Source organism: Schistocerca piceifrons, chromosome 1, assembly GCF_021461385.2.
Source record: "Schistocerca piceifrons isolate TAMUIC-IGC-003096 chromosome 1, iqSchPice1.1, whole genome shotgun sequence".
Classification (NCBI taxonomy): Eukaryota; Metazoa; Arthropoda; class Insecta; order Orthoptera; family Acrididae; genus Schistocerca; species Schistocerca piceifrons.
The window spans coordinates 237,752,775-237,771,497 of record NC_060138.1 but is presented as its reverse complement, the minus strand read 5'-3'; the positions used below and the strand labels follow the sequence as shown (position 1 = coordinate 237,771,497).

The following is an 18,723-nucleotide window of genomic DNA, read 5'->3' as shown; positions in this document are numbered from 1 at the left end:
TTTATTATATAATTGATGAAAAGGACATATTGGTTAATGAAAAATTATGTGCTGAGCGATAAGATATGATACAGCGAGATGGTGATGGAGCATCGCCAGAATCAGGTACTACACGTGAAGCTATTCGGAGTGAGTTAGAACACACAAAGCATGCGCTAAACCACGACATTCCCGAATGGCATGACAGCATCTCGATCAGGTAACTTTCCTACATCGCGAGGACACGGCTGTAAAAGAACCAGTACTTGATGGGTGACCAGGTCCTACTTGTACAAATGAAATGTGTGACGCTACTAGCCCTTACTACCAAACCTATCATGATGAGGCAGGGCAAGTTACTGAGACTGTACTACTGAATCAGTGAGGTGGCATCCACATATACAGAAATACTTCATTGAGGATGGCAGTTCTAGGTATTTTCACGAGAAAAGAAGTCTGCTTACCCAGTTGTTTTTGTAAAGGCGTTTAGGAGTATATTGGACAAGTCTTGGAGCGCAAGGCAGAAGATTCAGTTCGCCATAGCATACATACCGGATGAGACAGCCTTATGGGCAACTGAAATTTCTGAGAATGGTATGACGTACGATTAGTTTGAGGAAACATTCCTGACCAAGTAGTGGTCAGGATAAGCGGAAAGACGACTGAGGAAAGATGTATTTACCCCGTAAAAATACAGTCCAAAGCAATATAGCTTGAGGAAATACCTAGAATGCAGTATTAAAAAAACTCGCTACTACGATCATGCTGTAGCATACAAGTATGAGCTACGGAATTTGAAGGTTAAGTTACCCATCAACATTTGTGAAACGTTAATTACAATACCAGACCATAACCTGAAGCATTTCGCGTCAGTACTGAATTTGATTGATTTGGTCCAGGCGGATTTTAAATGCGCTAGCGGCAAAGGTGGAATGCGGCCTATAAATTTCACTGCGCACGTCATTAATCTTGGGGGACAGCAACGATTATCACGGCAAAAGCGCGGCGCCGCAGGCCAATCGTGGAATTCAAAATAATAATGTAAAATCGCAGAATTCTCCGCATTGTTACAGGCTGAATGTGGAATATCATACAAACCGAAATGGACCCGGCCATTAGTGCCACTCGAAATACGGAAACCACTGGCCCCAAACGCCGGGAATCTGCGACTGACACAACATCCTAACTTCGACAACAGACTGACTACCAATGCGTGACCTCCACCGAATTGGCCACTGCCGCAAAATCATTACATTTGCATAGTTGAAGTGCAGAGGAACGCCCCTCATCAACGAATGAAGCGTCAAACTAGATGTCTGATGACAGTCTTGAGATGGGATCGGAGTGGGATGGGGACCCAGTTTACTCTGGACAGCTTTATATGTTGATATTAGGCAAGGGCGTGGTCATGACTCTGAAATGGGTACGGAATATGCGTAAGATCTTGTACAGATAACGGTTAACGCCATTGCGGGCAGAATTCTCATCATTGTAGTACTTGAAACAAGTGCTAGTATGATTACCCTTGTTGGTAATTTCTTTAAGAGTATTACCGACACTCTGAATGTGCCCATCCTGCCACAGTAAATTTTTCTGGCGTCTGTTGCTACTGATGCCAGATGTCAGAGTGTGGATACGCAAGCACAGATTAACGTTCAGTTTAAGGATAGAGCCATTATTTGCACATTTATCACTGTGAAGGCTTAATTGTAAATTACTTGATGGTTATGGACACCCTGTGAGGAAGAAATGCGAAGACCGACCTTCCAAGAGCCCAGCAACATTTGACAGTGTATGTTAGAAATGTTGATATAAATTTAATTAAAACTGAGGGGCTGGAATAAAAATCATTCAATGTCGGTTTCTGCACATGCACATCACCGTGAGTAATCGAGTGCTGCAACTGTTTCGGCATCATTGAATATGTGATGTGCGAACCTGCGCGCAAGTACGAGAAAACTGAGGAATCCGAATGTTTGTCAAAGGAACAGATATTCGAGTTAGCAGGATCGCTATCACGTTATTGTAATTTCGTCTCTAGAAGACCTGGCGTAATTAGTGGGTATCAGTATCATTTTGACATGGTTCCCCATAAAACATAATGTGACACGACAAATTCCACCCAAAGGCTAGAAGGAAGGCGTTAAAGGAGAGAGATATAAATAAATACATACGACAGAGATTTTGTACATGAAATATTATTTGTGAATACTTCTGTTTTTCCCATGTTTTATCTGTATGTTTCATTGACTAAATATATTTAGAATGTTAAGTCTTGTCTGCTGTTTGGACATGTGCAGTTTTGTTTGCTCCAGAATTACAGGCAATAGTTGTTTTTCATTTCTCACACTGTACATTGTGTAGCAACAGTACACTAAGATAAAGTTATACAGAATATAGGTGATTTATAATTGGCTTAGAGAAGTTATCTTTCAATGATTTACTATTGTTGTAAACTCCCTAACGGAACAGTTGTCAAACATTTTCATATCTTATCCACAAATTCTAAATCTAATTCATGTCTGAGGTGCTTTATTGGAAAAGACCGGTAAAGTATCACTAAAAATATCTGATAAAATGTGTCATTATCTGCAACCACGAAAACACATCTGTAATTCCAGTGAACATTTACACTGGAAGAATCTCTCAGAATGCCACATAAGTTAAAACAACGTCACTACGAAAAAAGGACTAAGACAGTTACACTTGTTTCAGCACTTTCATTTTGTTTTTCGTTTATGATAGTTTATGCGGAAAAGATGTAATTTGAATTGATTGTAATTTTACTGTCTTAATAATTATCTATTACACTATAATTAGTCGAGATCACTATTTCACAAGGACCTTCATCCTATATCCATATAATTTTCCATTTTATATTGTATTCTTAAATGTGTTTTGGTGAAACAATAGGAGAGAACTGGATTGCTCGGAGGTAGACGACCGAACACTATCGGTGTTCTTTCGTTAACTGTTTTACAACAGTGAGTCACAACGCCACAGAGATACATTATCCGATTATTTCCCTTGCTTAACGTAACATCTTATTGTGAGAAATACGTCGATTCGATCGGTTATCTCTTATGCAGGCACTTTATTGTGAATAGCAGAGTAATCACGTAGATGTAGATGTAGATGTAGATGTAGATGAACAATGACGCACGACAGCCTGCTCACGGACCTGATACAATCCCAACTAAAAGAAAACGTTATCACGATGGATCCTGATAAGGCAATGTTGCAGTTACAGCAAGAGAAGGTTTAACGAGCTGCACTGCGTGATGCTATCTATAGAGATTGCCCATCATCAATTTGGGTTGCCTCCATGTCGCGACTGTTGAGTATCAAACTCACATAGCTTGTTAGCTTCTAATTAATGTCGCCCCTTTGAGAAACTTTCCTAGTGAATATATCATTGAGCGACAGTAAGTAACGTCGCATTTCCATATGATTAGTTTCACTTTAAATCGATCTATCTGTACGCAGTAGGTTACGTTTCTTTATGCTGAAAGTCAGTTTGCCATTCCCTGCACCAATCGTCAGCCTTTTGCTGATCTCTCTATACTTTGGTTCTGTTTTCTAGACTACCAACTTCTCTGAGTACAACAGCATAATCCACGAAAACCCCGCAGAACTTCCAATTTTGTCTAGTATGTCACTTATATACATTGCGAAAAGTAATAGACCTATAACACCGGTGGTATCCCTAAGTTACTTTTACATCTGGAGACTTCTCTCTATTGGAAGTGACACACTGTCTCCAGTTTGCTAGAAACTCTTCAGTCCAGTCACGAAACTGGTCTGCTATACCGTACACTGGTATTGTGTTCATTAGGCGGAAGTGTGTCGAATGCTTTAAGTAAGTGAAGGACTCGAAATCTACCTCGGTGCCTATATCTACCGTTTTCTTCTCTCCTGGGCAAACAGAGCCAGCTATTTTTCAGTCACCCATAGTTTTCGGTACCTGCATTGACTCTTACAGAGGAAATTTTCGGTCTCCAGAAATTTCATAATACGCGAGCATAAAAGGCGTTCCAAACTCTTCAACAGACGGACGAAGGAGATATAGGCTTGTAGTTTTGTATGTCTGTTCGATAATGCTTGCAGAAAACGTGAATGATGTGTTTTACTCCAATCATCAGGAACATTTCTCTCCTAGAAACGTACGGTACACTGGTGTCAAAAGAGGAGTAAATTGTTTTGCATACACTATGCGCAATAGTACTGACATCCTATGAGCTCCAGTAGCCTTTTCTCTATTGGGAGATTTCAGTTATTTCGATATCAGCTATTTTGTCCTTTGTGCTGTGACTGAAAGAGGTGTTACGAAGCGATCTTCTTCTGTGAAGCAGTTTTGGACATAGACGTTTAGTATGGGAGGCGATCAACAAGTTTCAGTACAGTCCAGCATTGGTATGCCGCTTTGGCAAAATCACATGGAGCACTGAGGCAATCATCCCACCGCAGCATCTGTTTGAAGATACTAATTAGATAAAACACCGTGTCCTGCTGCGAGAAGAAGTCCGTAACTGCCAGAAGTACATCTTCGTCCAACAAGAATTGTCGACCCTTCACGGTCTTCTTCATGGAAGTGAAGCCGTTTTAATCGCATGGGGAGAGAGCAGGACTATGCAGTTCGACCAGTGTGTTGTGTCGAATCCTGTCCAGTTGGCGCGCTTCTCCACAACGGTGGTTTTCGTCAAACATTCTGCCCTATACATATTCTTCATTCCCCGGCGGATATCTACCGGTCCTTGTGCTTCAGTAGGAGAAACCGGAATAACAGCACGTTACTCCGTTTGGTACTAACGTTGCCATAGTTCACGTTTTCACATTTACCGTATGCTCGTCGAGAATACACTAATCCCTTGCCTACATGTCAGCGTTTAAATAGCCACATCGGAATTGCGCTACGTTGCATATACACTATGTGATCAAAAGTATCCGGACACCACTAAAACATACGTTTTTCATATTAGATGCATTATGCTACCACCTACTGCCAGGTACTCCGCATCAATGACCTCAGTAGTCATTAGACATCCAGAATGTGACCCTCCGCGGAACTCACTGACTTCGAACGTGGTCAGGTGATTGGGTGTCACTTGTGTCATACGTTTGCGAGCGAGATATCCATACTCCTAAACATACCTAGGTCCACTATTTCCGCTGTGGTAGTAAAGTGGAAACGTGAAGGGATACGTACAGCACAAAAGCGTTCAGGCCGACCTCGTCTGTTGTCTGACAGGGACCGCCGACAGTTGAAGAGGGTCGTGATGTGTAATAGGCAGACATCTATCCAGGCCATCACACAGCAATTACAGACAGCGTCAGGATTCACTGCAAGTACTAAAACTTGGATTTCATGGTCGAGCGGCTGCTCATAAGCCTCACATCATTCCGGTAAATGCCAAACGAAGCCTCGCTTGTCGTAAGGAGCGTAAACATTGGACGAATTGTGGAGAAACGCTGTATGGAGTGACGAATCATGGTACACAATGTGCCAATCCGATGGCCGGGTGTGGGTAAGGCGAATGCCTCATCAGCAAGCGTGTGTAGTGCCAACTGTAAAATTCGGAGGCAGTGGTGTTATGCTGTGGTCGTGTTTTGCGTGGCACAATCACAGCTCTAGCCTACATTGATGTTTTAAGCACCTTCTTGCTTCAAGAGCAATTCGGGGATGGCGATTGCATCTTTCAACACGATCAAGCACCCGTTCATAATGCACAGTCTGTGGCGGAGTGGTTACACCACAATAACATCCCTGTAATGGACTGGCCTGCACAGGGTCCTGACCTGAATCCTGTAGAACAGCTTTGGTATGTTTTGGAACGCTGACTTCCTGTGCCGGGCCTCACCGATCGTCATCAGTACCTCTCCTCAGTGCAGCACTTCGTGAAGACTGGACTGCCGTTCCCCAGGAAAACTTCCAGCACCTCACTGAACGTATGCATGCGAGAATGGAATTTGTCATCAAGGCTAAGGGTGGGTCAACACCATATTGAATTCCAGCATTACCGATGGAGGACGCCACGAACTTGTAAGTCATTTTCAGCTAGGTGTCCGGATAATTTTGATCATATAGTGTATGCTACTAGTAACGCCCTCAGAAGGAAATATTTTGATCGTCCCTCATATTTCGGCGTCTTTGTGTTGTCCTTCATTAAGGTCACAGTCCTGATTAAGGTCACAGTGAGACATATATCTTTGATTCGTCTTCTGATTTAAAGTAAGACCAAAATTTCTCAGGATTTGCTCTCCAGTGGGTAGACTGAATTTTATATTTGAATTCGTTGTATGCTTCAAGTGTGGCTTTTGTTGAGCTATTTTTAGTTTAATTTTTGTTTGTTTTGGGAGCTTTGTTTCCGTTTAAATTTGCTGTGAAAGTCTCTTTACTTTCGTAGTAGCTTTCTAAGACGGCCAACGAACCACGCTGCCCTTTTCCATCCCTCACAACTTTGCTCGGCACGTACCTGTCTACAACGTATTGTGCAATGCTCTTGAACATATGTATTGAGACTCAACGATCCCAAGTGCTGGAGATGGAATTTTGATGCTGCCCGCTGAGATAATTTGAAACGTCGCTCATGCTAAGCAGAGCGGGGAAAAAGGTGTTCCTGTCTTTCTTTGCTTTCCTATTTACAGCCCTATTCAGAGATGCCGTCACGGCCTAATGATGACTGATTCTCTTTTCTGCGCTAATTAAGATGAAAAGTACGGGTCACTTTGTCACCAACAGGTCTAAAATGTTACATTCACGAGTTGGTTCTCTGGTTAAATGCTTAAAGAAATTTTCGGATTAGCATTTAGACAAATTTCGCACATTCCATGACGCTACTAGCCGCCCTAAGGACTTGAGCCACCCCGTCACTCTACCAGACCACACACCTACTAAGCTGAAGTCAAAACTTAGTATTACAACATGACCAGGGAATTTACGCCAGCTATTCTACAGGGGTCCCCTAAACTGTTGCGCCTCTACCGCTGCTGTGGAGCACACGCACCGACCTGCAGAACGCGGTCTCCGTGGGCGGCCAGCTTCTGGACGAGGTAGGACGCCAGGGGCAGATCCGCCCCCGCCACCTCGGCCTCAGTCAGCGGCGGGCCGCTCAGCACGTACCGGCTCTGCTTCTCGCCGTCCCTGATCGTCGCCATGGTGGACTACGATAGCGCAGGCTCACCCTCCTGGCTATGTCTGTCGTCTTATCTTGTCCGGTCAACAGCTACGCCGATAAAGCAAGTGAGCTTAGGATAACTGTAGCAGAGGCAAAGTAACGATGTTTCTGCACTTATGGAAGTGAGGCTTGCTTCTGCGAAACGTGGAACCACGTTGCCAGCTGTGCGGCTTGCACTCGCCCACCCACTATCCTACTCACTTGCCTGACCCTGCCGAAACCCACGACTTCATCACCTGCTACAAACGTGACACGACTTTACCTCCGCACTCTCAGCGGAGTACATCAGGTGTGATGAACGATTAAGGACGGAAGGGGTCACTCAAGTCTATTTCAATAACATATGAGAACGCACTAAATGAAATATCTGTGTTTTGATCAAAGACCCTCAGTTACGGCCAATGAAAAAATCACAACACCAAGAAGGAACTGTGCGACGTAAACGAGAGTTGGTAAGCGTGTTTCTACACATGAAAGAACATGTCTACTAAACTTCCACACCAAGAATCACGCTGGTCACGCCATTATGAGTATGCAAATCAGATTTGCATTAAATACAAACTGGAAAAGTCGTGGGTCGCAGTTACCTTCGAGATAGGACGTGGGGGGTTGATGTTAGTCAAGAATGCGTTTAAGGCGACAAAGACGCCTTTATCAACACCTCATTCAGTTTGAATTAGGTTGTCTAATAGAACTACGAGAATCTGGGCGTCCCTTCCGTGATACTGCAGACAGATTTCGCAGGAATATAGGCAATGTGCGTGATTTTGTATGTCCATCATTTTAGCAGGTGGTCTCTGGGACGACAGCCGTTTATTATCGTGACAAAAAATAAAAACACCTACAGCCGTCCTTATGATTTTATTTTGTTTTGTCGCTACCATTTCCAACGCTTCATTGCGTCATCTTTAGACTGTTTTGATGCGGTACAGGACGATGCGATCGCCATGCATAATCCATCAGTCGCCAACATTACTGGATTCACAGATAATGTGTCAGCACTCCAACCATCAACTGCCAATGGCTGGAGTGCTGCACATTATCTGCGAATCCAGTAATGCTGGCAACTGATGGGTTATGCATGTTGTCTCTGGGACGACGGTCGTTTATTATCGTGACAAAATATAAAAACGCCTACAGCCGTCCTTATGATTTTATTTTATTTTGTCTCTACCAGTTTCAACGCTTCATTGCGTCATCTTCAGACTGTTTTGATGCCGTACGGGTTGATACGGTCGCCATGCATAACCCATCAGTTGCCATCATTACTGGATTCGCAGATAACGTGTCAGCACTCCAACCATTGGCAGTTGATGGTTGGAGTGCTGACACGTTATCTGCGAATCCAGTAATGATGGCAACTGATGGGTTATGCATGGCGATCGTATCAACCTGTACCGCATCAAAACAGCCTGAAGACGACCCAATGAAGCGTTGAAACCGGTTGCGACAAAATAAAATAAAATCATAAGGACGGCTGTTGGTGCTTTTATTTTTTGTCACGAATGTACATGATTGCTGGCAGTGATGAGCATGAGAATGTACCGTCGCAAGAAGACCGGGATCTGGATGGCCACGTGGCATTAACGATAGGGAATACCATCGTGTTCGCGCATGGCTCTGGCGCATCGATTTGCATCTGCAGCAGCAGTTTGACCAGAAGTTGGCACCACAGTAACACAATGATGTGTTAAAAATCAGTTACTTCCAGGACAGCTCCGAGTGGGACGCCCTGTAACGTGCATTCCACTGACCCGAAACCAGCGACATTTGCATCTTCCCTGGTGCAAACGAGAGCTCGTTAGAGGACAGGGTGGAGGTTTGCTCGTCTTCTGATGAAAGCTGCTTGTGCCTCGGTGCACGTGATGGCCGTGTGTTGGTTAGGAGGCGGCCAGTAGAGGGCCAGCAGCCAACCCATCATTGCGCTAGAAACACTTGACCTGTACCTGGAGTTATGGTCTGGGGTGCGTTTTCATACGAGAACTGGAGCACTCTGGAGCACTCTCGTGGTTGACTTACGGAGCCTGACTGCAAATTTGTACGTCAGTCTGGTGATTCGACCTGCGAACCGCAACAATCCTATGTGCTCGATTGGAGACAGATCTGGTGATCTACCAGGCAACATTTTGTCACACTGAAGAGCATGTTGGGTTGCAACAGAGGTATTGTAGGAGAGAGTTATCCTGTTGGAACACAGCTCCTGGAATACTGTTCACGCTTTCATTCGACATTCTGGCTGTTACACTGGTGTTAATGTACCACAATTTCATATTTGCAATGGCTTATCTCACACTTACAAAAGGGGACCACACCCTGCCTATCTAACCCATGTTAATTTAGGCAAGTATGTGACCCATTTCTGAGAAAACTATTTGATGCAGGACCGTAATATTTTTACTGTATGTTACATGATGCTAATAGAGTGAACTGTGCTAAAATCTACTTTATCCATTTTATATTGTTTAAGAAATACTTTTTTTAATTTATTAACAAAAAATATTAAGTTTTTTCTGCCTAAAATACTTTTTTGTGAACTTCCTAATGGGGGAATATTTGTGAATGTAGTACCAGAGGTGGTTTTTTTGTTATGCAGAGTCTCTGAAAATTGCATTCATTTATCTATGTAGTTTCTGACATAAGGGGCATATGAACTGAACATCTTAGTTTGAAGGAAACTGACTTGAAAGAAAAAGCTTTTGAAATTTGTTACTTACAGTTAACTAAAACTGTCCTGCTGCATGTGATGGCCCTTCTTTGGCCTCTAGCAGATCTTCCAGCTTCTTTTTCACCTTCCTGGATGTTTGTCTTGCTTTCTTGGCCATATTAGATGCAGATCTGTCTGCATCGGCTATCCTCATTTTATCGCAGTGTTGCAGCCCAGTGATCATATTTTCACCAGGATTAATTCCCAGCTTTTTCAGTACCCAACACTTCCCAACATTACCACAATTGAATGTAATAACAGCATCATGAACTCCTGGTTTCATTGCATGCATGCCTACAAATACAGTTTTAGGAAGGCCGTTCCAAATTATGCTGCTGAAACATTCATTTGCGTTATTTGTATGCTCATGCATACATTTACGTAGAAGGTCAGGATGAGTCAAGTCTCTGAAAATAGGTTTAACTGCTGTAATAACAGCAGCAGGAAGAGAATGCTGGTGAGAATAAGATTCTCCAGTTGCCTGAGCCCTATTGTATTTGCACCACGAATTTTCTGCTGATGGACACAATCCATGACATGGCTTATCCTCAGTAGAGGACTTATGGAAGAATATGGCCCAAACAACTCTCTCCATTGCCTCCAGATTTTCTTTATTTCTCCTAATTGCCTGCCACAGTATACCTGCAAGTTTTCTATTTCAGTTTTAGTTTACCGACCCTGTCCAGTCAAGAATTTTCCATCTTCTAATTTTTTTCCCCTCATATCAACAGTTAGTTTTCTCAGTCTTGTTCCCAAACGTTTTTGAACATGGCCTACGCATTCTATTTTGCTAATAATGGCATCTCCATATGGCTTAGAGTTGACAGTGGGTGGGTTGACAGTGGGTGACAGAAAAGTGGGCATGGAAGATAAACACACGTGGTAGGAAAATACTCTTTAAATACTCGAAAAAATTTTTTCAGCAAAATCCTTTTCAGAGTACTTAAATAAAACCTTAATCTATCGAAATATGATGAAAACTGAAAAGCGATTTTTTTCGACCTGAACCACGGTGTGGTTTCTCTAAACTTCACTACTCTACAGTCATTATTTTTTCGTGTTGCGATTTTTTTCCGTCAATGCCGTTAATAAAGAATATCTAACGACTAAACAAAGGAAAAGAGGCACTGAAATAGGCAGCGGAAGTTCTTGGGTACAAGGTGTTTATTACCGAACCAGGAAGAAACGACTGATCCATCAAAAAGAACATAAGTGTAAGTTAAGTTTCACGTTCAGGCCCTGGTTCGGCCACTCTGTCCCGACCGACCGTCTTGTCATCTTCCGATAATGGCTGCTTTCTATCTGAGATCTAGGGGAATGTGACCAGCACACTGCTCTCCCGGCTGTCACCCGGTTTCTTGAACTGGGAACCGCCACTAATCGGTCAAGTAGTTCCTCATTTGGCCTCACGAGCTTGAGTGCAGCTCGTTCCAGTCCTCCCACCAAGGAAAACTCTATGGGAGCACCGGGAATCGAACCCGGATCCTCCACACGACAGTCAGCCACGCTGGCCAAAGGTAGGCAAGGAAAACCAAACACATAAATAACGAAACACATACAAGCTGAGGAAATAAAACTGGTAATTGAGCGCCAGCAAGGAGGTACTGCCTAATACTTGCACACGGCAGTAGAATCTGGCAGTTTAGTTTATCGGTTGCGTGCGGGCGTTGGTGGTCGTAATGCAGTCGTAATTACGATTTCCCATCGTAATTCTGGAAGATAAGGTTGTCGCAACTAGAGCGCATTAAGACTATTTATTGCTTCTCCAACTAACCGGCATTCTTTTATCTTCCTTTTAGTGCCTGTAAACTGTCTCATCCCGACTCCTAAATGTTAGCATGCCGCTACTGCAGAAATCCTCGGGTCCCAGTGGGGCAGAGCTCTTGCTGTCGGAATTGTTTAAAACCTCTGCTATTTCGGAAAAAAATAGCCGACTACACGGAGGCTCTGCTTTTCATAGCCGACACAGCTGTACCGATCTGCATTTTTTTTTTGTCAAACTACTCTATTAGGCTACTGGTCACTGGCGTCTGTTAACGGCCAGAAACGCTTCTCTGGTGCCTCTACACTCAGCGCAAAAACCTTCATTAGAAAGGAAAAAGACACCTTGGCAAAAATTACAAGCTTCTGAATTAATTCCAATTACGACCTGCAAAATTATTGACAATACCCCTATACCGGGAAATAGTTACTGTATATTTGTTAAGTTTCATCTGTTCTTGCAATAGAAAAAATCACGACTTACAGTCAAAATTACTTACTCCATATGTTTATGTAACGTAATTATGTACTATATATTACGTATGTAATCATTAACTACTTCATATTGAAATAGATTGTTAATGTTTCGTTAACATAGTTCTGATGTGGCGAAAATAGTTTGGCATGCCTCGAGAGGATGGCACTACACATATAGTTAGCAAAGTAATTCTGAATAATATAAATGTGGAAAGACAGAGTTGCATTTGGAAAAAGACACACAAGAAGAGAGAAGGACAAAATTACTCAATGAAGCTTAGTCGATGATACCACTGAAACATGTTTTCAGTTTTAAGACTTTGTCTGGCATACAACGTTAACCTGTGAAGGAATTTGAAAACAGTGGCACACTCCGCTACTAATTAAAGGACAAACTGAAAACAGCCTGCATGGAAAGACGACAATGAACATTTTTGCTGGACCAGTATCAAATCCGGATTTCCCGCTTATCGCTAGCTGTCGGGTCGCATCTACGATACGCACTCCTACACCCATTATCTATATTCTAGTACAGGGGAGACGTATTAATGGAAAGTCACTTGCCCGGTGTCGCGGATTGATCGATATTACAGTGTCTGTACCGTTCAGATTTCATATGCAGTGCTCCTTCGGACACGCATACAAGTCCAAATGAACAGGCACTGCGGCGACAATAGCCGTTATGTAATATATGGATTATACTCGCAGTTGCAAATATAGACAAACATCAGTTGCATAATAGAATGCTGCAATATCGTATATATCTGCCGACACAGGGCAAACGATTTTCAGTTAAAATATCTCCCCTTTGAGGGAATATATACTGTAAAACGGATGCACGAATGCAGGTTGTAGATACATGGTTGATGACATGTGCACGTTTGGGCAGGGCAAACGATTTTCATTCAAAATATCTCCCCTTTGAGGGAATATATACTGTAAAAGGGATGCACGAATGTAGGTTTTAGATACATGGTTGACGACATATGGAAGTCTGGCTCTGGGCGTAAAACGTTTTCGGACAGCCTAATGGTAATCTGAGGATATCCAGATGACGCTGGGAAGGATCGAGAAATATGGGAATGCGGCGGGCATCAACATCAACGTGATCAAGTCAAGTGCAGTGGAAATCGGCAGAGTGTAGTCCCCCTACAGACCATGGATACACTTCAGTGTTTGGGCATCGTATTTACGAACGATGTCCGCCGTACGACTGCACTGAACTACAAATGACTGTTACAAGCTCTCCATACAGGCGTCCGAGGCCATTTTCTCCAAGCTTTAGACATGGTAAAGAAGGATCGCCTTCATTACAACCCACTTGGCGTTCCAGATATTTCATTTGGGGCGGGTTCTAACAATGACTCCATTAATGGCACAGCAGATCGAGGTGGCCTTTGATTACTTCTCTTAGTAATAAGCTTTTCTTCAAGATACGATACGATGCTCTCATCCTCCCCCCTCACAGAGGAGGACTGGGACTCATCAACATTCCAGCTCATGCGGTCCGATACATCAACCCATCGTCGACAGCTTCACCGGTATCCTCATTGATGAAATGGCACCTCCGTCCTGCCTGCCCCATGTTTCATTCGCTCACATCGCTCTCATGCTCTCCCATACCAAAACATTCGACGTTGATTGTAGCTACGTACACACTAATCTCCCCTGCACCAGGGCACCTGCACCGCGTGATGTGTACGGCCAAGACGATCATTCCCGGAATGTAGTTGAAAGACGTCACCCTGGAGTTGCGTGGCTTGCTGCGGTGTGGCGTGCGATTCACCAAAAGCTTTTTACGCCGGAGATCCGCGCCACCTGGTACCTCTTCATTGTCGAAGAGTTTCTGACAAGACGCAGACTGCACAACATAGCTCTAGCGTCCCTAGTGTGTACGCGGTGTCGTGAGATTGACACGGATGAACATTGTCTGGAATGTGAATCTTCAGCGGGTGTGTGGCTTCTAATTTAAAAGATGCTTGCCCCGTATTTTCGAGTTCCGCCCCACACGATCGAGCCAGGAATGCTCCTTTGCTCGGTGAAGAAATATTATCCCAGTACGATTAGCCAAATCAAAGGACTTTCTGTGCACTACGTTTTTCGGAGTAGTCTCAAAGATATGCTTGAGTTTTGGACTTTCGTACAGAAATGATACGATCAATTGCAGAGCACATCCAGTGTCTTCAAGGATCCTCCCTGAACCCTGGGTAATACCGGGTAAGAGAAGCTGATTTAAGCTCTGAATCTCGATATCGTAAGTTGAACAGGTCTGTATTCCGACAAGAAGTACCCGAGTCCCAGCTGTGGAGAGTTGGAACCAGACGGCGTTTATTTTCTGACACTTTCGAGTGGTCGTCCTTCTTACATTCTGCTACCGGAATGGTATCTTCAGCTTGGATGTATTCTGTTTTATACTGTTTAGTAATAAAATACAATGCTGTCCACCAGGTGTCATTTTGTACTACAGTTTTACTACAAATGCTATTTTTGGGACTATGTGGGTCCATTAACCTATAAGAAAACGTAGAAAAATGCTATAGCTCAACTTTTAAAAGAAAATAACAGTATAGAACCTGAGTAACGAAAGAAAAAATACAAACAACATGAGAGTATGGTAATCGGAAAGTTTTAGATTCTAATCTCCCACAGAGCAAAACATTTACCTTTACTTTTTAAATTCTATATTTTTTGTCAATCGGAAATTATAATATACGAATACTGAATCTTATAAATTTTCGAAGGAAATTAACATCATTTTATTTTCAATTACGCGTCAAAAATTACACTTGTTCTCTTGAAAACAAAGAAAGTATAATAATTAAAAGAGAAAAAATGGTATGGCGACCGCTTGCGATAAGCTGGAAATCCGATTTCAAGTCCTGGTTCGGCACAAGTTTTCATTGTCGTTATTGCATTATACAGCTGACGGTTTGTCCATATTCGCAACTGCAAATACATTCCATGTATTTCATAATGGCTGTAGTCGCCGCAATGTCTGTTCTTTCGGACGTGTATGCATCTCTGAAGGAACACTGCATCGTATTTTCGAACAACGCTGACACTATAATATCGAATTTTTCTATTGATTATGAAGTATATCCATAGACACGCTATCAAGTATCCTATGTAGGCACTGCAACATTTCCTATAAGTTCCATTCCTTTGTCTCAAAATAATATACAGGTATCATTTATGTCACAATTGATAGAGGGTAAAGCACAATTTCTTGATTTTGACTACGTTGTCTACACCGATAGCAAAGACGGAACCCACTCGAGAGGCCGACGGAGGTGGCCGAGCGGCTCTAGTCGCTACAGTCTGGAACCGCGCGGCCGCTGCGGTCGCAGATCCAAATCCTGCCTCGGGCATGGATGTGTGTGATGTCCTTAGGTTGGTTATTTAAGTAGTTCTAAGTTCTAGGTGACTGATGACCTCAGAAGTTAAGTCCCATAGTGTTCAGAGACATGTGAACCCACTCGAGATTGTGTGTAAGTAAAATGTGAAATGGGACGCCAAATTAATTCAACGTTTCATTAATATAAAATACGTATGTGATTTCTTATAACGTCTGAAAGGCAAACTTTTCATTTGAACACTATTGCTAGCCTACATTTGCTTACCGTGGATAATCTCTCCTTATTCCATGCTAGGAGTTTTTGATTTTACTGCTAGGTCCTATATTTACAGAAGCCAAGGAGATGCCGACCAAAGCAGCTTTCCTTCATGATTTACATAATGAAAACTGTAACAGTTACTTATTTTTTCATGCAGAGAGCAACGTGTTTCGGGAATTTATTCTCATTTTCTTCAACTGCATTTCCGCATTTTTTTTTTACATGAATGTTTTAGAAGATATTTGCATGTGTGATTTTCTGAGTCTCTTGCGTCTCCTTGAGGTCATACCCCAAAACGGAAAATCGGACGAAATAAAACTTTGAGTATTTCAAATGCTAATGTTAGGACTGGTATTTTTGTTTGTCTGCTTGCATGTAATGTGCCTCCTCCGTTATACAGAATATCACACATGCGCAGATCATGATCTGTCGTAAATGAATAATTCATACCTTCATCCGTGGAGTTATCCCGAGGAGAGATGGGGTTCGGCAGGGGAGGGGGGGAGGCAGATTCTAAAATCGCCTTTTTTATATAATATACATGAGCTGATCAGTTTCGAGATGTGTCGCGCAACGAGAACTAAATATTGTAGGCTGCAACAGCTCTGTTGAGTCTTAGGCATATCGCCATTTCGTGCATGGTAACTGGCCAATTACAAATAATCTGTTGAACGTCATCGGCCCTATAGAATCAGAACAATAGGCCCACCCCTATGCATATTCAATTTATTTATCAAATCCAGGGAAGTGGATACCGTATCTGTAAGTTAATGGAAGTGTGGAAGTTCAAATAGTTCATCATTTATTAAGTGCAGATTACATATGCTAAATCTCATTCTTAGCAGTATAAACTCCAAACTTTCTATTCATTTCACAAGGAAATACTTGGCTTCACGTGATACAGTTAACAATCGTTCACGTATGGCACAAAGAATGAAGAATGACACATGGGAAAAGTTTCTTTGCACAGTACGATTTCTCATACATTTTCATAGAAATAACTTTCTCAATCATTCTGCGGGGGGGTGGGGGGGGGGCAGTTACAGGCAGGAGTGATTAATAGTGAGTGTGCACTACTGGTGTCGGTGGGTACCAGCCTCCTTCTTACCCACGTGGAAGGCCACGTAATGCAAACATCACGAAAATCACATCAGTTTTATCTGCGATTTAGCGCGAGTGATCCCTCATGGTCCCAAGAAATTTAGGATAGAGATACAAAGCAACGGCTTAGCATCTACAAGTCACACGCTATACGTGTCCACTTGGCATCACGTGTGCCGATTCAACAAAAGACTTTCGCCAAAATTTAAAATAATGCACCAAAAGATCTCTAACGCTTTTCAACATATTAACAACTCACAGGTTCGGTGGGTCATCCACATGGTATTCTACGCGCATTGAAATTCTATCTAATGTTGTGTTTAACTTTTCACAAAGATTAAGTGCGTAAATCACTAAGTTAGGAAGTACCTCCGAAATAATTTAAATTCAGGAAGTAGGCGGGGGACAGTTTAACTGTCCTGAATTACGTAAGACTCTGGTTAGCACCATATAGCACCAAGTGCAGTAAAATAACATAGAAAAATTGGCTTAAATGCAAAAAAATGATTGCAAAAAATCAGAAAACTCGTACAAACGTTAGTTAAATGAACATTTCGAGTGTGAAGCACCCCATAATCCTACTTCAGACTATCAGACATCTCAAAACGTATGTGGCCACATGCGGTCGCAATCACATAGACCTATTGAAAAATACAGAAGAAAATCAATAAACTGGATTAAATTACCCAAGAACTTTGATTACGCTGATTTAAAACGGAAAAGACTACAAAATAATTGACTGCATTTATCTAACCTCGTACCCATACATTGTCAACTCTGATGAACCTTCATAACGAAGCAGCAACGTGACCGTTTGATTTTATCTCTACTTCTAATAAGCCTAAAGAAAAAGTGCCTATTCCTCTTTCTAACTGCCTGCGACTCCGTACTACAGAGCGCCAATGTCTCGATGGTGTGCCACAACACACCAATTTCTGGACCGTCACAGCAAAACACGTGACCCCTGCCAATCTCTGCTCCTTAGAGGAAAAGCCGTGGGACCCTTCTGGTTAATGATCTCTCAGCCTACACCAAAAACCAAAGATCACGCGTGTTTTAACAACCACTGACAAGTTAGCCAACATGTGGCGGACGGGTTTCATGGTGACGTAATACATTCCAGATAATTGGGGTTATCTAATGAATATTTTTATAGGTAGATGCTGTAATTAGTAAAAGCTCTGTACTCCAGGTTCCACGACGGAGGGGGAAGAACAAGTGCTCTCCATTGTCCCTCCGCCGCACCAATTGCAGACACCATGGACACTTACGTTTGGTGTGTGTAAAAAAATATCAGTTTACCTTATGATAGATAAAAGTGCTACTGTGCTATTTAACAACATCCATACATATTTCTGTGCACATTGCACGAAATTTTCAATCCTTTCCAACGTAAGTAACCATTACTCGCAGCACTAGAACCAAATAACGATCCCAGCCAGGAACGCGGCTTAAACGTAGCAACGAATAAGGTATTAATTATAAAAGAGCTCTGGCAGTTACAGAAGAGAATTATTTTAATTGATATATGACGTCGCAAATGTGAATGGAAGTGGATGCCCCACGTAATAGGAATAACGTCAACCACGGACCTTTCCGTTCGTGGGGAGGCTTGCGTGCCTCAGAAATACAAATAGCTGTACCATAGGTGCAACATCAACGGAGGGATATCAGTTAAGAGGACAGACAAACGTGTGGTTCCTCAAGAGGGGTAGCAGCCTTTTCAGCACATGCAAGGGAAACAGTCTAGATGATTTACTCATCTGGCCTTGTAACATTAACCAAAAAGGCTTTGCTGTGATGGTACTGCGAACAGTTGAAAGCAAGGAGAAATTACAGCCGTAATTTTTCCTGAGGGCATGCAGCTGTATGATTAAATGATGATGGCATCCACTTGGGTAAAATATTTCGG

General features: G+C 42.6%; 1 protein-coding gene across 1 annotated transcript in view; it reads right to left on the bottom strand.

Moving 5' to 3' along the window:
• LOC124804317 (4-coumarate--CoA ligase 1-like) overlaps window positions 1–7,134 on the bottom strand; it is a 73,363-nt gene extending 66,229 nt beyond the window's left edge. The window contains exon 1 of the mRNA XM_047264745.1: window positions 6,988–7,134. Within this exon, the coding sequence (XP_047120701.1) occupies window positions 6,988–7,134 (147 nt within the window). The remainder of the gene's footprint in view (window positions 1–6,987) is intronic.
• Window positions 7,135–18,723: the final 11,589 nt, after the last annotated feature.